At 48.5% G+C, this 20094-nt stretch overlaps 1 protein-coding gene across 1 annotated transcript; it reads left to right on the forward strand.

The window, feature by feature from the left end:
- The first annotated feature begins 352 nt into the window (after positions 1 to 352).
- On the forward strand, positions 353 to 16035 carry Atox1 (antioxidant 1 copper chaperone). Its single transcript, XM_021634587.2, has 4 exons — positions 353 to 503; positions 8041 to 8116; positions 12364 to 12528; positions 15898 to 16035. The coding sequence occupies exons 1-3, from the start codon at positions 498 to 500 to the stop codon at positions 12486 to 12488; spliced, it is 207 nt and encodes a 68-aa protein (XP_021490262.1). The 5' UTR covers positions 353 to 497; the 3' UTR covers positions 12489 to 12528; positions 15898 to 16035.
- Positions 16036 to 20094: the final 4059 nt, after the last annotated feature.

Genomic DNA, 20094 nt, shown 5'->3' on the forward strand with positions numbered 1-20094 from the left:
GCCCTAGGCCCAGCCACTATAGTTTAGGGGTGAATGGTTAAGCAAGAGAAATGGTCCCTTTAGAGAAACGCAAGGGTCTTGCCCAGGAGCCTTAGCTTTGCATTCCCTAGCCCGCACTGAAAAAAAAACGACCCAGGACAGGGTACAGCGCAGGTCTCCACAAGAAAGCAGAAAGCATCGGACCGGCCTCAAAAAACAGCCTTGGCGGTCCGAGCCCGGATGGCGCTTGGCTTGGTTCCAAAGAGGCGGAGCCTAGTGAAATAGCCAGGCCAGAAAGGGGCGGGAACCAAGTGGAGGCCAGCCCATGGGAGGAGCCTGGCCGTATCTGGGCCGGAAAGGGCGGGGCTAAGCGGAGCCCAGCCCCAGGGCGGGGCCTGGCCGGAGGCTGGGTCGGGCTGAGGGTGGGGCTTTCAGGAGCGCTCTCCGGAAGCGCCGCGTTGGTGTCCGGGAGAGGCGTTCCAGTGGTCGCCGCCGTCGCTACCTGTGCTGCGTCAGTCATGCCGGTAAGTGGCCGCGCCGCTCCGCCGGCGGGAACCGCTGTCTCCGACCCGATGCACCGTTTCCGGGCCAGACGCCGCTATCAAGGCGCAGGCCGTGGCCGGAGCAGCAATCGTTTTACAGTCTACCCTCTGCACCCGCCCTCCAGCCTCGCGACCCTCGGGAAAGCCGCCGAGAGCGGTGTGATGGAGAACACAGGCCTAAGGATCGTTCTGCAGAGTCTTCGAGGGGCGGTCCCATCCTTCCCTGCATGACGGGGAAAGGGAGGCCGGGAGGTAGGGTAGAGAACCCACACAGGGACTCCGGTACCTATCCCTTCCACGTGCATGCCCCTGCCGCGGTGTTTTCAGAGAAGCATACACTTCTCTACTTCTGCCCACTCTGGCCTGCTTCCACTTGAGCAGTGAGCGAGACTGAACGGACAGGGTACTTTTCTTCCTTTCCAACCAGGAGTTCCCAAAGTTCAGAGCAGAGTTGGAGGAGCTGAGAACAGTGCTTATCTTGCCTTTGAACTCACCCCACTCCTATGCGTGGTGGCTTCTAACCTCATTGGTTAGTTAAATTAAGGCTTTTCACGAGGCTCTGACACATTACACAAGAAGAGAAGGAAAAACCTGGTGTTTCTTGGGAACTAGCTAGATAGGATCCAGGATGAAGCCAGACCACTTGGGAAGTGCTGGTATAAAAACCAGTTATACCTGCTTGGAAGAAAGCTCTGATCCCAATTGAGTTCCTGAGATACTGGTTAAGGTCATGGAGTGGGGAGCATTTTCCTCCTTGTGCCTCCGAACCCGGAAGTCTCCCGCGGGTATTCTGTATTTTAGCAGCTTATTTTCTGGGAGTGAACCCGAGGCTTACTCCTGGTACAAAACCTTAAAGCTCAGGTATCATTTCTTGCGGTTTTTGCCCTTTGTCTGGAGACCTGTCTTCTGATCACACAAAGTACAAAGGAAAAAAAAGAAAAAACAAAACTTGATAAAATCTATCCTACCAGTCAAGCTAGTCGGCCCTGTCGAGCGAGACATTCTTTATGACCCTGGGATTCTAGCGTGAAGGCTGCCAGGCTCTTCAGGGAGCAGCAGTGAAGAAAAAAAAATTGAGGCTCTCTCTAATTTGTGTCTGCCTCTGGGGACATTGAGCAAGAATTTTGATGGTGGGAGTGAAGCATACAGTTAGCACCTTATCAAGACCAACAGCTAAAGGTGTTGGTCAAGTGCTGCCTCCAGTCTAGCCAGGGAAATGAGTCTTAGCCGAGATGGTTTGCTGGCCAAAGCTTAACCCAGAAACCTGAAAGTCTGTGCTCTTGGCTTGCCAGCTGGGCAACCTCAGGCAAGCTGTTCTGCTGCTCGCTACCGTCATCTCTTCATCTAGGGACTGATGTGGGGCTGTGGTTGGTACTAACTGGAATCATATCATCAAATATATAACACAGCCAGTGACCCAGCTGTTTAAGTATCTTTTATTTGCCCTAATGTAGTTGTCATCTCTGAGGTTTACTGCTAACCTAGATCCAGTTCTGGAAGCTTCTAGCCTCCATATCATCTTATCTAGGCCTAGAACGTTTTCAGCCTCTGAGACCTACTACTGAGTAAGCTCACCCTTTCTAGTTCTTTCTGAACTCTGGCTGGCTGGTTCAGCTCAGCTATTCTGGTTCAAACTCAGCTCCAAGCTGACTGAGTCAATCTGGCTTTTCTGTTAGCATCTGACTGAATTGTTCTGCTTGGCCTCATACTAATGTTGGCAATCTATTCCAATCTTCTGGCTTCTTCTCTGACTCGTTCTGTCTTTACCTGTGTCTAGCTTGTTCTCTCTTCTAGTTTGTCTCTGTAAAACCATTACGGTAAAACTGCCTCTAAAAAAAAAAATTAAAAAAAAAACTGCCTCTAATTTCATGAACTAAACTGCCACAAACTCAACTCTACTGCATGACTCAACTGAACTGCCTGAACAGAACTGGCTAGACCCCAGAGGTCTGCATGCCTCTTGTCTCCTGAGTGTTGAGATTAAAGGTGTGTACCACCATACCTTGTACCTAAGCTTTTCTTTACCTGAAACTTGCTCTATACCAGGCTGACCTTAAGCTCGAGAGATCTGCTTGCCTCTGTCTCTAGAATTAAAAGTGTGTATGCATTCCAGCCTGATCACACATACCTAGAAGGGTCTTTGGATGTGATCTCTTGCCAGAGAAGCCATGTTTCAAATTAAAATGGCTCTACACCCATCTGTCCCCAAGGAGTAGTGACTCTTATGAAGATGTAGGTCAAGTTGAGTAGAACTGGCTTCCACCCCATTTTAACATGGACATCACTGGTTAAAAGTTATCAAGTTTTGTGTATTCTGTCCAACCCAGGCCTCATGAGCTGTGTCTCTGTGAATCAGTACCTAACCCCAGAGCTTCAGCTTTCTCATCTCAGAAGGAATAGTAAGAGGTTCCCAGCTTACAGAATCATTGTAATGGTCAAAGGAGACAGTGTAACAAGGTGTTTAGAAAAAGGCCCAGCACATCAGAGATACATAGATACTAGTAATGAGGAATCTAGACGCCAGTGTTCAAAGACCCAATGGCCTTCTCTAGAAGAACAGTATCTTCTCCATTCCCACCCACTCTTCCAGTTCTGGAGAGTTGTTACAGAATTGTACCACCTACCGAAGCAATATTATATATAATACATAATAATACAACAATATGTTGCCATATAACATTAATTTATACATTATACTTAAGAGGATTCATTTTGCTTGTTTGTTGTCCTATCGTCTTACACTATAGCCCATGTTGGCCTATAAGTGAAATTGTAGGCCAGGCTGATCTCTTTTTCTTTTAAAAGGTTTACTATTTATACATCATTCTGCTTGCACACCAGATCTCACTCTAGATGGTTGGTGAGAATTGAACTCAGGACTTTTGGAAGAACAGCCAGTGTTCTTAACCTCAGAGCCATCTCTGCAGCCCCCCCCCAAGGTTGATCCTTAAACTCATAGCAATCTTCCTGCCTCAGCTTCTCAAGTGTTGATCTTACAGAAGAAGTAAGCTGTTAGACCCAGCTTAATGCTTTTTTTGTTTTGTTTTGTTTTGTTTTGTAGTGCTAGGTCTTGAATCCAGGGCCTATGTATGCTATGTATATGCTCTGCCACCAAGTAGCAACCCAAGACCTAACGGATCCTTTTGTAAGACACAAGGCAGAGGTCTAGAGGCATTGGGGAGACATCCAGGAGTGAAGCAGGTCTAGGGATACCCTTGTGAAGGCTAGATCACTCTGTCCCTTAGGCAGACTCTTGTCACCCTCGTGTTTAGTTGCACAATTTACAGGGGGAGGTGGAGAGCTCTGAGTTGGAATGCTCGCTCTCCCTGGGCAGACTCCTGACCTCTGACCTCTGCACTGTGAAAGAAAGACTTCCTTGCTGTGGTCACTTCAGTTTGGAGTTCAGATAAATGCCTACATTAGGACTTTAGCTCCTTGGGCAGCAGAAACTGTCCTCTGAAACCCCCTTTCAGAGCTTCTGTTGAGAGTCAGATTGTGGTGGCTAGGTACTCCATTGTGCTAAGATTTCCCTGGAGCAAAGAAAGCCTCTCCCCTCAGGGCTTTGGCACCCATGACACCGTCACCTTAGTGACTCCTGAGCAGGAGGAACTGAATGCTTCTCTTTTCAAGCTGGAAAAATACTGCAGAAAAGAGCTATGAGATTGGGTCAGCTGGTCAGGATGCTAGCTGCCAAGCCTGGTGGCCTCTGACATCCACACGTAGGCCATGGCACACACTCCGTATGCACATAGGTGAATAAATATAAGTTACTTACTGCTTACTGTCTTTTAGGCTTGTTTTTATGTGTAGAGAGCTTCAGTTCCCTAGAGTTAGAGTTACAGGTATTAACTGTAACATCAGACTTGGTTTGGGGTCTTCAGGAAGAGAACAAGTAACTACTGAGGTATCTCTCTAGCCCCCCCCCTTTTTTTTTGAGACATTGTTTCTCTGTGTAGCCTTGACTGCCCTGGAACTCACTTTGTAGACCAGGCTGGCCTAGAACTCACAGAGATCTGCCTGCCTCTGCCTCCAGAGTGCTGGGATTAAAGGTTTGAGCCACCATTGCCCAGTTGTTGTTTTTTTAAATTATGTGTATATACCTGCGTCTGAGGTGCAGGATATGTGCACATGATGCAGGTGCCTGTGGAGTCCAGAAGATCCCTGTGGAGTCACATCCCTCTGGAGCTAGAGTTACAGGCTGTTGTGAGCCTGCTAATGTAGGTTCTGGGATTCAAACTTGGGTCCTATGGAAGAGCAGTATGTGTTCTTAATTGCTAAGCTGTTTTTTGTTTGTTTGTTTGTTTGTTTCTGAGACAGGGCTTCTCTGTGTTGCCATGGCTGTCCTGGATCTTACTCTGTAGATCAGGCTGGCCTGGAATTCACAGCAATCCCCCTGCCTCTGCCTCCCAAGTGCTGGGATTAAAGGTGCGCGCCACCACACTCTGCTCCCCAAATGCAATTTTCAAAAAGGAATTTGTGATCTCATGTGCTTGCAGTGGGTTTAGCCTAATTTATTAATTTGGTAGTGCTGGAGATTGAGCCCAGGGCATTAGGGCATGGCAGGCAAGCTCTCTACCACAGAGCTCCAACCCTTCAGCGGATCAGAGCACTAGCTGCTCTTGCAGAGAATCCAAGTCCAATTTCTATCACCACAGAGCAGCTCATCGCCACCTCTAGCTCCAGTTCCAGGGCATGCTACATCCTCTCGAGTCCTACACATAGCACCTACCTGGTATGTACAAACTCACAAAGGTACACACATATACATATAAAAATAATGTTATTTTTAAAAAATAATAAAAAGTCATGGTGAAGCATGACTTTGATCCCAGCAATTAAGAGGAAGAGGCAGACAAATCTCTGAGAATGTGTGGCCAGCCTGGTCTATACAGGAAGTTTCAGACCACCTGGGGGACTGATGCCTCGAGTGGTATGACAGGTGCCCAAACGTGGTTCATTAAAAACATTACATGAAATCACCTTTAGTCTGTGTGCATAAATACGATTCATGTTTAGACTCATCCCATCCCCAAGATACCTCATTATGTGTATGCAAATATTCCCTAATCAGGGATGTACCTGCTCCCAAGGACATAGATCAGGCACACTCAGCCCGTCCTAGAAATATTTAGATGTTCTTGAGGAGGAAGGTAGGCTTTGAATGTGGGTATGCTGTTGGCCTTCTGTTTGTATAGTACTTGGGTTTCTGAAGCAGGGAGATAAGAGTTTGAGGACCAGTGTGGACTGCATGGTGAGTTCCAGGCTAGCGTGGGCTACATAATGAAACCCTGTTCTCAGAGTAGTAACAATAACAACAACAAACCAAGCACCAAAAGGGTGAGGAGACAAGACCACTCTACAGCAGAGCAGCCTGCACCTGAGTGAGGGTACTCAAGTGTCCTATTTATTGTTTGGGGGCTTTTTATATGGTTCAAGAGGAGGAATTTGGTTGCCAGGAGTGTAATTTGGGTACTTACCTATATTGACTGATGGGCTTTGTTCACTGTGTGTGTCCTCTCCCATGATGCACCTGCTTTTAATCATATGCATACCCAATTATGCATAGACAAAAGATAGAAAATAAAGAATTCTCCCTAAAATTTCACTTTAAGGACATTTTGCCTCATTGTGTATCTACTCCTCCAAAACAGTGTAGACTTGATCAGCCCATTCCCAGTAGTTCCCAGGTTGTGTTTTAGGATGTTTGAATAGAAATGGGGAAATTGGGGGTTGCTGAGGTGGGTGACTTATTTCCAGTGCTTAAAGCAAGGTGGGGCCCGGGTTGGGGAGCAATCTTGGGTTGCAAACAGGGTGCTGGGTCCATTATCAAGAGACAGGTGGATAGCCCAAGCCATTCCTTATGCTTGGCTGTCTCAGTACTGGGAAGTAAACCCAGGACCTTAGCACAGCAATGTAGTGAATTGTATTCCAAGGGCTAAGATGTTGTTTTTCAAAAGGAAGAGAGAAATAGAAGAAAATAGTTATCGGAATCCAATAACTTTCACCTAGAGGCATCTAATCCATGGTCTAATTTTATTAACATATTAGCTATCTATTGCCCTTTAATACTTATCCCCAAACCTAGAGTCAGGACTTGGGAGTAGCTGAGCAGAGTGACTAGGCTTGGCTTGGGACCTGAGGGAGCAAACAGTGCAGGCCAGAGGCTTGCCCAGCTGGTGCACTCCCTGGAGACTCTTTCCCACCAGGTAGACCTCTGTCTGCATAGATACAGGAGTGTCCTTTAACATGGCAGTGGGCTTCCTCTAGATCAACAGTTCTCAACCTGTGGGTCGAAATCCCTTTAGTGGTTGCATATCCGATATCTTGCATATCAGGTATTTACATTAGGATTCATAACAGTAGGAAAAAATACAGTTATAAAGTAGCAACAAAACAGTTTAAGGTTGGGAGTCACCACAAGATGAGGAACTGTATTGAAGAGTCGTGGAATTAGGAAGGATGAGAAGCACCGCTCTAGAGCCACCCCAGAAGGAGCAGGGCAGAAGCTAGCACCATGCTCAGTTTAGTCATCTAACAGGGCTTTAGCCTTATGTTCAATACACACAGGCTTACCCTTTGATGTTATGGAAAGAACTCTCAGGGGTATAAATACCAGGAGGCAGAGAAAGTTCATGGGGTTCATGGTGGAGGCTGGCTGCCACCTATCAAATGCTGCATTTGTCTCATTCTTCAGCCTGGAGAAGTGACTGGTACCACATAAGTTCAGCTACTTAGGACATACAATTTGCAAGGGTTGGAGCCCAGAGGTTCTCATTTCCAGATTGTGAGGGAAGGGAGGATTATCACAGTCCCTTTCAGAAAACAGCTCAAGACCCAGAAGTTAGGCAGTGATGTTTTAATGGGTTAGGCACCCCTCTGTGTCCCCTGCTGTTCCCAGTATTTTGGGTACTTGCCTTGACTTGTTAGATATCGGAGGTTGCAGGACTTCAGGAACCTGGGATCCCTTCCCATCTGCCTACAGTGCTCTAGGGAGCTTAGGAAGCCCCTCCCCTTCCTGGAACTCAGGTGCTGCCTCTGAGCGCGAGGTGCTTGGATCAGAGCAGTGGTGGTCACATACCAGAGCCACCTGTCTATTGACATAATCGATGTTTCTGTCCAAGCTGCTGAGCAGACCTGCAGCGTGTGGAGAGTCCCCGGCAACTCCAGTGTAGAAAATAATGTTCTAGTGAAGAATCAGGTCCTACATCAGCTCTGCTGGGAGTGGGGCCACCCATGGCTGTGTTCCCTGGTCCTGAGGCAAAGCCCACAGCTCACAAAGCAGACCTCAAGGGTGAACTGGAAGAGAGCATCTCAAAGAGACCTTGTCATCGTGGAGATTGCCTCTGTGGGTCCTGCCTGTGTTACACAGAAGCCCTGTATCCCCTCTTTCACCTGTTGACTAGACTGGGTGCACAGACAGGCTCCCAGTGAGACTGTGCCCACTCTACCTGCTCCCTGTCGACTTTGGACAGTGTATGGGTCTCGGCAGGGCCTGGCTCATAATCTCCCTTTCTTGCAGAAGCACGAGTTCTCCGTAGACATGACCTGTGAAGGCTGCGCTGAGGCGGTCTCCCGAGTCCTCAACAAGCTGGGAGGTAAGAGGCTCTCCATTGGAGGTGGGATAGGGAGATAACTACACGGGAGACACGTTCAGATGCATGAAGCCGAGAAGAAGGATCAGCCACAGCTGCAGCTCAGCTGGTACTAACAGTGAAAATGAATGTGCGGGGCCCTTGTATGCACTTTGCTTACGTGGAGAAGCCTTTTTACGTCACTGTGGCCACCTCAGGTTTCTTTCATTCACTATACCCCCCACCCCTCCCTCTTCCTTAGTTTATTCTTGTTTTTGAGACAGAGCCTTGCTAAGTAGCCCTGACTGTCCTGGAATGTACCACATAGACTAGGCTGGTTCTAAATTTACTCTTTCTGCCTCTGCCTTCCAAATGCTGGAACTACAAACATGTGCCACCATGCCACCACACACAACTCCCTTTTGTTGGTTCTTTCACCTGTTTCCTCCCTCTCCCCCACCTCCTTCTGCAGGGCCTCCATGTGTAGCCCAGGCTGGTGGTCATGGTCTCCTTCGTCCAGCCTCTGCTTGAGTTGTTGGCATACAGACCAGTGCCCAGCGACTGTCTTCATTTTATGAAGGTGGGAACTGTTTAGAGTTCAATGGATTGGCTGGATTCACAGAGCCAGCAGGGCAGAGCTGGTATTTGGTCACACTGTCCAGTTCTGGAGCCCTAGAGGTGCTGGGTAGTAAACTGGTGATCTCCAGGGTGACAATATACTGAGTAACAGCAGCCAAGCCTGGGGGTGCATGCCTGTAAACCCAGAAGCCCAGGAGGATCAAAAGCCCAAGGCCAGCCTGGGTAATTTAGGGAGACCTTGTCTCAAAATAAAAATGACCAAAGAGGCTGGGGTGTCACTCAGCAGTAGAGTGTTTGCAGAAAATATATGACATTCTGGATCCAATCCACAGTACTACAATAAAATAAAATGAAACACATTTATAAAAGCAAAGCTGGGTTTAACAGCTCACAGCTGTAATCCCAGTACTTGGGAAGCTGAGACAAACAAGGCATTGTCCTGGACTTGAGGCCAGCCTGGACTACAGAGTGCTACCTTGTCTCTACAAATTATAAATAAATACATCCTAGGGTAACAATACCAGGGAGTGCTGAAACAGCCTACACACTGTCAATCCACTGAGTGGGACTTTCCAAGGTGGAGCAGGACTGACGACACCAGTGCCCAAAGGGAAGTGCCTTGCCCAAACCCCACAGCGAGCGTGAGTCAGTGACTTGCTTCTAAGCCCTGTGAGCTGGAATATCTTATTTTATTTTACTTTTTAAAAGATAGGATTTCCCATGATAGCCCTGGCTGGCCTGGAACAGTACCCCCTGCCTCAGTTGCCTGGGTTCTGAGATTACAGGCATGAGTCACCATGCCCAGCTACACTGAGAGGTCTGTTTTCAAGAATCTGAGACTCTGGAGAGAACCTGGCTGCTGACTTCCCACAGGCCAGTGGCTTTTCTCCCCAGATATGATCTGAGAATGTCAGTCCCTGTCGGCATGTGCCTGACAGAAATAAAATGAAGGATGCCCAGTGGTTGGGAGCACTGACTGCACTCCTAAAGGCCCTGGGTTCAATTCCCAGCACCCATTTGGTACCTCACAACTTTCTGTAACTTTTTGTTATATGTAGATTCAGAGATTGCAGCCATGTGCTAAACAGCCGTGCTAGTCCTGAGGGCCTTTGCCTTTGATAAGTTTCTCCCTGCGCTGGCTAGTTTTATGTCAGCTTGACACAAGCAAGAGCCATTTTGGCAGAGGAAACCTCAACTGAGAAAATGCTCCACCAGACTGACCTGTGAGCTAAGCTATGGTAGATTTTCTTGGTTGATGATTGCTATGGGAGGGCCCAGCTCATAATGGGTGGTTCCATCCCTATTTTTGTGGTTCTAGGTGTTATAAGAAGTGAGTAAGCCATGAGGAACAAAGCAAGCCAGTAAGCAGCATTCCTTCATGGCCTCTGCTTCAGTCCCTGCCTCCAGGGAGGTCCAGCCCTGACCTCCCCTTCATGATAGATTGTGATGTGGAAGTTTAATAAAGCTTCTTCTCCCCAAGTTGTTTTTGGCCATAGTGTTTTATCACAGCAATAGAAACCTTAATTAAGGCGCTCCCTATGCCTCTCCTGTTGAGGACAGTTGAAGAGTTTGAGTTGCTTAGGACCTGGGTAGTCAGACTAAGGGCTGACCCCAGCCCCTTTATGACAGCTGGGAGAGCCAAGGCCTGTAATGGTCCTGACCGGCCTTTTCACTGGCACAGCATTTTAGAGGAGTGCATCGTGGGTTTTCTGTTTCGGTGGGAGTATGGCTTAGACAAGGAGAGCAGTTTGGCAATAGTGTTAGTGTTCCACATGTGCCAAGCTGTTGCCGAACACTTCTACTCCAGTCCATGCTGTGGAAGCACCACACAGGTGTGGCCTGGCAGGCTTGGGTGACAGTATTGGGCTGGCCTGGTGAGTAGATGTCAGGACACCACCCTGGGAAGAGTGGAGAGCTCTCGGAAAGCAAGGGACAGCTGGGTGGAGATGGTGCACGCCTTTACTCCCAGCACTCCAGAGGCAGAGGCAAGTGGTCCTCTGCGAATTCAAGACCAGCCAGCCTGGAAAACAGAGGGAGTTCCAGGACAGCCAAGGTTACAAAGATAGACCCTGTCTCAAAAAAGGAGGAGGAGGAGGAGGAAAGGAAAAGGAAAGTCAAAAAGAAAGAAGAGGAAAGCAAGGGACAAAGCCAGGCCAGTCATCACACTGAGTGGGAAGCTGAGACAAGAGACTCACAAGCTCAGGCCTCCCTGGACTATAGAGTGAGCTGAAGGAGTTCAAGGCTACCCTGGTAACTTAGTGAGCCCGCCTCAAAACAAAAGAGGCGAAACTCAGTGACAGAGCGCTTGCTTGTCATGTTTGACGCCATGGGTACCAGTAGCATACACATACACTGGTATGGAAAGGTTGGAGCCCCAGGGCTTCAGTGATAGAATACACACGTGAGGCCCAGTACCATATTGAGGGCTGGGGCCACACACAGGTGCTAGACACCCAGTGGGAAAGGGTGCTTCCTGTCAAGCTTGAGTTTAATTCCCAAGACCCACATAGAAGGAGAGAGCTGACTCTAAGTCATCCTCTGACCTTCACACACATTCTCTCACACACCCTCGACACATGCTCATTCTCCTCACTCACATGCACTCACACATACTCTCACCATCTCACACACATACACACCATGCTCATATAGATTCTTTTTACACACTTGCTCACTCACGCTTGCTAACACAGACTCACACACGTTCTCATTAAAATGTAATAAAAATTTGAAAGGAAGGAGCTGTAGAAATAGCTAAGAGCACTCGTTGCTCTTGCAGTGGATCTGGGTTCAATTCTCAGCACCATATAGGGGTTCACAACTATTTGCAACTCCAGTTCCAGGGAATCTGGGGCTCTCTTGTGACCTCCGTGGGTACTTTGCACTTGTGGTACACAGCCACAAAAAGATAGCTCAGTGATTGAGACTACTTTTTTTTTTCTTCCATTTATTTTTTTACTTAATCACTTTATGGCCTGATCTCAGCCCCTCCTTCCTCTTCTGCCAATCCCACCTTCATTCCCCTCTCCAGTCCCCTCCCCCTCCATCCCTCTGCTTCTCAGAGAAGGGGAGGCTTCCTAGGGGTACCAACCCACCCTGGCACCTCAAGTCAGAGCAGCACTAGAGTGTGTGTACTTCTTTTGCAGAGGACCTAGCACTCACCTCCAGACCTCTGACCTTCAGGGGCACCTCCACTCATAGGAGCATATCCCCACACAGACCAAACATATACATAATTTAAAGAGCATTTTAAACAAAATTATAAAGAAAGGGAAGGAAGGAGGAGAGCTCTGTGTTGCTAAATTGGAAGCTTAGCTTGGGCAAAGGAAAGTGAGGTACTAGTGATGACAGGATTTGTGGGAAAAGGAGCTGGATGTGAGGAGGGAAGGAAAGAGGGGTAAGAGAAAAGAGAGAAGGAAACTCAGAGAAAGAGCTGAGGAAATAGCTTAGTAGCAGAATGCTCTCCCAGGACTCAAGGCCTTGGGTTCAGTCCCCATCCAAAACTGCTTTCACACAGAGAAGAGCCTGCCATGCTCACAGTGCCTGAAGCAGAAAGAGCTTGCTGCTCCCTGGCTCTAGGACAGGGGCCTGGCGTCACAGGAATAGCTAAGGAGGGTGACTTCTTTGTTCCAGTGGGTGGAAGGGTCCTGTCCCACCCCCCACCCCACATCCCAGTTTCCTTCTTCCTGTAGGAGTGGAGTTCAACATTGACTTGCCCAACAAGAAGGTCTGCATCGAATCTGAGCACAGCACAGACACCCTGCTGGCAACCCTCAACAAAACAGGAAAGGCTGTTTCCTACCTTGGCCCCAAGTAGCCGGGACCCGGGAGTCCCTCCAGATGTACTGAAGAAGTAGGTAGGTGAGGCCCCAGCCTTTGTCCCACAGGCCTGTTGCTTCTGCAGGGATCCCATGGGATGGAGGTCCCTCCTCTGAAAGCCTTGGGCCCAGAACCAGTTCAGATTTCAGTGTATCTGGGGTTTGGGATCTTTGTCCAACCAAATTCACCCAGAGGGCGTCCATAATAGGAAAACACCAAACCTTTTCATCATCAAGTTGGTACTTGGGAAGTTCTCATTTTGGAGCACACTGTACCTGGGGTTCCTGGATTTGAGGTGCTCAGCCTGAACTTGGGCTTCTTGGGTGAGGTAGGAGGGGACCCTGATGTGTTCAGCCCACTGGCCCCTCTGGAAGGGTCACAAGCACATCAGCATTGTCCAGTACAAACCAGGAGCTCAGGGGTCTTGATGGCCTCCTGTGAGCAGACAGAACTCCTGCCTTATGTTCCCACGGTCCTGTGGCAGTTGAAGGGCACCTCACGTGGTCAGTGGGATTTGAGTTGAGAGTGTCCGACCCTCCTGGAATGGTGAAGTGACCGTCCCTCCAGAGTTGATGCCTCTGCTCTGGGTCTCACATCCTGGGCATGAGTTCATGCTCACCCTGCCTTTTCTTCCGCTTGGAACCGGATGCCCAGTGCCTGGTGCCGTCAGTGACGCATCTAAGCTGTCTTCCACTGTACGGGTCCCAGCGAGGCAGGAAGTGACCCCGTGCCTGCGCCCTTCCCTCAGGAAGCAAGGCAGGCCTCACTTGTCCACTCAGCAACCCTCCCACTGTGCCCAGCAGTCTCATTTCCTCTGCAGTCCATGAATTATGATGGTCAGTTTTATAATGGTTTGTGTCCTCGGTGGAGCTGGATAAAATGAGGCCTGGTGAGGGCAGGTGACCTGGCCAGAGCCCCACACAAGTATGGGGCCGAGGAGGGAACGAGCCAGGCATCCTGTGTGGGCATGTGCAAGATAGTTGTGGTAGGTAGCGCTGGCCCTGCCGGTGATCCGTGAGAGCCCCTGGCAGAGGGCAGCTGTAATCAACTTGGGGTAGGAGGGGCCCCTTTGAGTAGGGCCTCTTCTTTCCTCAGTGTGACCGTTTGGAACCCAAGCCATGGGTTCTGTGTGTATGGTGACATCCCAGCAAATTAAAAAAACGAAGATGAGCGAGTTCGAAGGAGGCTGATGCAGGAAAGGAGGAGCAGGACTTCAAGGCTAACCTGGGTTACACAGAAAAGACCCTGTGTCAAAAAACAAATTTAAAAATAACAGGGACAAAAGATGGTTCAGCAGGTAAATATGCCTGCCACCGAGCCTGATAACCTGAGTTCCGTCTCCGGGACCCACGTGGGGGAAGGAGAGAACTGAATTCCCTCATGTTGTCTTCTTCCTCCACACATGCACATTCAACACACACTCACACACTCATACACACTCACTCATACACACTCATGTACACACATACACACTCATTCACACACTCACACACTAAATTTAGATAGATAGATAGATAGATAGATAGATAGATAGATAGATAGATAGATAAAAGTCACTGTTCCCCATGCCTCTTCTGGCTCTGGATTTGATCCATGGCCAGGAATGAGCCAACATGGAGTCTGGGGTTCAGGTTCCAGCCCTGCCCTCATTCCAGACTGTGCCTTGGACATGTTTTATGTACCTGAGATTTGATCTGTGAGGTGGGCAGACCCCTCTACCCTGCCTTCCTTTCCTGGTCGCCGAATGGCCCCTCATCCCTGGGTTTTACAGCTTGGGTGAGGGGTGAGTCACTGGCCTCCATCTCTTCCAGACAACCCCGCTGTGTTTTAGACCGCCATGTCAAAGTTTTCTTTGCGTGTTTTATTTTTTTATAACTCGTTTTTGAAATAGGGCCTCACTGTGTTGCCCGGGCCTTCTGGACTTGGCAACAATCCCTCTGCCGTGATTACACCTGTGAGCCCCCGTGTCCAGCTTCCCCAATAAAGTCCTATTTGAGGGCCCGGAAGATGGCTTAGTGGGTAAAGGCCCCTGTGTGACAGCCTGGCAACCTGAGTTTGACCTCCAGAACCCACATAAAGGTGAAAGGAGAGAACAAACCTGTCCTCTGACCTTCACACACACCATATTAATAAAGATGTTTTATTCGGCCAGGTGGCAGTGGCACACACCTTTAATCCCGGCACTCAGGAGGCAGAAGCAGGCGGATCTCCGAGTTTGAGGCCAGCCTGATTTATATAGGGAGTTAGGACAGAGCCAGGGCTATGCAGAGAAACTCTGTCTCAAAAATAAATAAATAAATGAATGAATGAATAAATAAATAAATAAATAAGTTTTGTTTAATTTTAGAAAACAAATAAAAAGATTGCATTTGATAAGCATGATCTCTGTGGAGAAGGACTGGCAGGAAGGGTGAGTGAGCGGCCTTTGTAACCTTTGAGTCCTGTTGTGCCCTGCTATGGCGGGCAGTGTGACACTTGAGCTTTACTCCTTGTGGCTTTTTTTATCAAGATGAAAATGACGTGTGGTAGTTAGCCGTGTCCGTTGGTGCCGTCCTAAGCGCCGTGTGCATTTGTAGTGAAGCACATCCACACCGTTACCTGCTTGAGAACATTTTCATCATCTGGGAAAAATAGCTCACGTCCATCAAGCAATGGTTTCACCCCCACTGTTTCCTCTGACAATGCTAGTCTGCTTCCTGCCACTCTGGGCTAGCCTGGATACTTCCTAACAAAGGGGATGATACAGTGTGTTTATTTGCTTGCTGGTTCATTTGAGTGTCTCATGTAGCCCAGGCTAGCCCTGAACTTAAGATTTAATGAAAATGACCTTGAATTTCTTATCATCCTATCCCCACCTCCCTAGGCTGGAAGTACAGGCATGCGTCACTATCATCATGCCTGTTTTGTTATTGTTTGATTTTGTTTTGTTGTTTCTGTTTTTTTGAGATAGGGTTTCTCTGTTGTAGCCTCAGCAATACTTGAACTTATTCAAGTACTCAAATTCAAAGAGCTCCATCTGCCTCTGCCTCCTGAGTTCTGGGAGTAAAGGTGTGTGCCACCACTTCCACACAATACCTATAAAAATATGTATGTGTATTTTTAGATTTCATATAGCTCAGGATAGTCTTGAACTCCTCATCCTCCTGCTTCTACCTCCAGTGTTGGTCTTACAAAAGTCTGCCAAGCCCAGTTCTCTGACTTCTATTCTGGGGTTGTCAGACATGTATAAGCGCTGTGTAGAAGGAGCCGGCTCCTGACTCTCACCCGGAGCCAGAGTTAGCAGGTCTGGTTACTTTGTAGCACCTGTACAGACTGCCTTCACCGTGGGCTGCAGGAGACTGAGCTGCAATTCTGCCCATCCACAGTAGGTGGCGCCATTCATCTGCCTATTTTCCCCTCTCTCCTAGGTTGTTGATCTGGTCTCCCTGCAGATCTGGAACACCAAATGTCCAGCTCAGCCATGGAATTTCTGCCCAGACAGGCTCTCCCCTGCCTGCTCGCTGCCAGCTTCCCTGCAATAAAGTCAAGCTGCATTTGTTGAAGAAGTGTCTGTTGTGCTCTCGTACTGCTTGCTCACCCACAAGATGCTGCTGTGCTTGCCTATGTCACTACTATGACTCCCACCTCCCCCTCGAGGTCACGTGCCCGTCCGTGCCCATTCTCTGCTGTGTGGTCTTGAGCAGCCCACTGCCCTCTCCAGGCCTCTCTCTGAAATGGAAATCATTGGGCCAGATCAGTGATTTTCCTTCTTCTCACTCTGTAGACTCCATATTGAATTGAATTGAAGAGACAAGACTCGGAAGCAGTTAGAAAGACGGGAAGCCACTGTGAAGACAGGATGCTGCAGGAGGGTTTGGGCGCCAGCGCCTTCCAGCTGGTCTCCTTAACCTCAGGGTCCAAGTCCTGAGAGACAGCAGCATCTTAAGCAAATGACTGCTCATAGGGAGAGAAATGAGCCGAGCGGATGAGTGTGAACTATTTGGAATAGAGTATCACCCAGTGTCCACTACTCACTAACTTTTACATATTTCACAGGTCACCGATGGAGGAAAGGCAAGTCGCTCCCTTCAAAGAGCTGCACTGCCTTTACAGAGCTGCTTGGCGAAGCAAGGCAGTGTTTTTAGTTTGCGTAGCCTTTTTCATTTCGTTTTGTTTGTTTCCAGACAGGGTTTCTCTGTGTAGCCTTGGCTGTCCTGGACGCACTCTGTAGACCAGGCTGGCCTTGAACACAGAGATCCACCTGCCTCTGCCTCCTGAGTGCTAGGATTAAAGTGTGCATCTCCACTGCCTGGCTTATGTCTGTGCAGCTTTAAAAAGTGTCGAATTGCTGCCAAGCTGAGAACCAGATGGACCCCCAAGACCATATAGGACACACTTGGTGTCTGAGATGCTCTTGAACAGATTTCAGATTTCAAACCCTCTGGACCAGATCATGGAGAAAGTTGGTGATCTGGACAGTTATGTCGCCTCATAACCCAAGCTGGGGTGCAGGAACAGGAAAGAGGAAACCAGACCCACCTCACAAAAGACATGGAGTTTTTCTGCCACCTACGCTGAAAACCAGAATTCCATTTCCCCAAGCCAGAAGAAAGCCAAGTGGCTTTCTGCAGCTGTCTGCTGTGCATTGGCAGGCTTATAAAGTTTGCTTGTTGGGTCGCTCGTCTTTGTGAGGCTACAAGGCAGCCCTGTAGAACCCATAGAGCTCCGCCTGCCTCTGAGCGCATTGGTAGCATAGCCTTAAGAGGACCCATTTATGAGTGTGTAGGTCTATCAGAGAGTGTGTGCCATGTGTGTGCAAGTACCTGAGGAGACCTGAAGAGGGCCTTAGATCTCTTGGAGCTGGAATTACAGGCAGTTATGAGATGCACCAGTCAGTTCATCTCTCCTAGGGAAGTTTGCTCATCTGGATGGTCACAGTTTCTTCACTCCAGGGAGCCTGGTAGCCAGCACTGAGACATCCTTTCACAGCGAAGGGAGGAGAATTGGAGCCCAAGGCCTGCATAGACAGTTTGAGGCTTGCTTGAGCTGCATAAGATCTCTTAGTCAACTGCCTACTAACCAAGTCTAGGGCCAGTTAAACCTTTGTGGTCCCTTAGGGGCACCAGGCTTCTCTTCCCAGGCCTCCTGGTGGGTAGGTTTTTATTTTTACCACTAGATGGCAGTGTGCTTTGGAGTTGGTCATCTTAAAGGCCAGAACTAAGGGCTGAATGCACTGATCCCAGCTAGAGCAGAAGCAAGGACCCCTCTAAGGAGCCCCCAGTCCTAAAGGCACTCAACCCTGGATATTTCCAGTGGAATAGGCAGCCTGGACTGGTTCACCTCAAAATGGAAGCCATACCCCAGCTTAATGTCTGGTGTCTTTCTCAGTCCTCATCTTCATTTGAGACAGGATCTCTCACTGACCCTACAGCTGGGCAACTCCAGCTACAGTGTCTACACTGTGATCCTCAGTGAGGCCCACCCTCAACCCCAGCCCAAGTCTTTGATTTGGCTTGGGTTTTGGTTAATTGGGGTTTTGTTTTGTTAATTTGTTTGTTTGTTTTGTTTTATTTGGGTATTGCTATGCAGATGGTCTCAAACATCCCCAGTTGCTGTTATTTAAGGTTAATTTCATATACGGATAATGGTGGCTAACATTTTAAATCCCAGCACTTGGAAGGCAGAAGCAGGTGGATCTCTGAGTTCGAGACCAACCTAATCTACAGAGCAAGTTTCGTGACAGCTAGGGCTACACAGAGAAACCAAAAAAACAAAAACCAAAGCAAACAAACAAAAAAAGATTTAAGTGTGTCTGTCTGTCTTCCTGTCTCCCTGTCTCCCTGTCTGTCCATCAGTCTGTCTATGGAGGTGTGCCATGAGTGCAGGTTGCCCTGGAAGCTAGAGGCATTGGATCCCCTGGAGCTGGAGTTAGAGCCACCTGATGTGGGTGCTGGGAATTGAAAGTCCTTTAAAAGAGCAATATGATCCCGTAACCACTTTTGTTTTTGAGACATGGTCAAGGAGCACACAGTCAAGAATGTGGCTTTGAATTTCTAGACCTCCTGCCTCTACCTCCTGAACGCTAGTATTGAAAGCACGTACCACCTTGCCTGGTTTATGCAATGTTGGGGAGAAAATCTACAACTTTGTGCATGCCAACCTGACCCAGCCCAGTTTCCAGATTTTCAAACTGCTCAAGGTTTCTGCAAAGTTTCCCCAAGGGCATAGGGAGACTCATGTAGAATAGACCCTTCCAATCTGATGCACCCAAAACATGCAGGTCAGAGCATCTTGACTTGTTTGTGTTGTTGATCTTAACCACCAAACCAGGGTCCTAGACAAGCACTCTATCATGGAACTGCTCCCTGAGCCCTATTTGTGTGCATGCATGTTGCTTGTATGTGCATCTATTCATGCCCATGAGTGCATGAGGAGGCCAGAGGAGGATGGCAGGTGCCATGCTGTACCACTCTATGCTTTTCCCTTAAGACAGTCTCTCACTGACTCTAGGTCCAGGCCACAGCTGGTAAGCCTGCACCACCCTGTCTGCACCTCCCATAGCACTAAGATTACAGACACATGCAGCTACACCTCACATTTTTTAATTTTCATTTTTATACTAATTACAGTTTATTTACTTTGTATCCCAGCTATAGCCCCCTCCCTCATTCCTTCCCAATCCCACCCTCTGTCCCTCATATCCTCCCATTCCCTTCTCCAAGTCCACTGATAGGGGAGGTCCTCCTCCCCTTCCATCTGACCCTAGCCTATCAGGTCTCATCAGGACTGGCTGCATTGTCTTCCTCTGTGGCCTGGCAAGGCTGCTCGCCCTCAGGGGGAGGTGATTAGACAGCCAGCTACTGAGTTCATGCCAGAGACAGTCCCTGTTCCCCTTACTAGGGAACCACACCTCGCTTCTTCTGTGGGTGCTGGGATTCCAACTCAGATCCTCGTGCAGCAATCACTCCTATCCGAGGAACTGTCTCTCCAGCCCCAATTGTTTGCCTTTTAAGGAAGAATCCCACTGTAGCCCATGCTGGCCTCTCGGGTCCAGCTTCATCCTCCCTGGTTCTGGGGTTATAGAGGTGTGCAACTCCACCCAACGTTGATTGGTTTATGGACTGAGCTTCCACCTGCAGACAGCTGTGTTCCGGACTTTGTAGCCAGCGTTGGCTACCTGTGTGTTCTTTCTTCCACCCCTTTTCTTCTTTCCTTTCAACCCCCTAAAACTACATAAGAGAGAAAAAAGGATAGAGGGGAAAGGAAAGAGATCTCCGAATAAAGTCAGGGTTTGTAAGGGTGTGTGTGTGTGACATGAATGTTAAGATTATTGCCTGCTGATGAGGGATATCGAACTCCTTAGGGCAAATTTTATTTACGACGTCAAGATATCTAATTTCTTCTTCTTCACGAAGGACGACTTAACAAATGACCAACAGCAACCAACGAACAACCCGTCTATCAGGGCTCTAGCATTTATATACCCTCTGAAAAGACCCCAGAATTCCAAGCCCAGAAACTCTCTGCAACTGCCAAAATTATGCCCTCAACCAGAGCATGAAGCAAGTCATAATCAGCTGCTTCGAAGTAGCCCCGTGTCCATACACCTGGGATTAAAATGAAAA

The sequence above is a fragment of the Meriones unguiculatus genome, chromosome 11, assembly GCF_030254825.1.
Source record: "Meriones unguiculatus strain TT.TT164.6M chromosome 11, Bangor_MerUng_6.1, whole genome shotgun sequence".
Taxonomy (NCBI): Eukaryota; Metazoa; Chordata; class Mammalia; order Rodentia; family Muridae; genus Meriones; species Meriones unguiculatus.

Excerpts from the sequence above, each read along its gene's own strand:
- Atox1 (XM_021634587.2), top strand. Across the intron at positions 8,117-12,363 it reads AGTCCTCAACAAGCTGGGAG|GAGTGGAGTTCAACATTGAC; the intron begins GTAAGAGGCTCT and ends TTCTTCCTGTAG.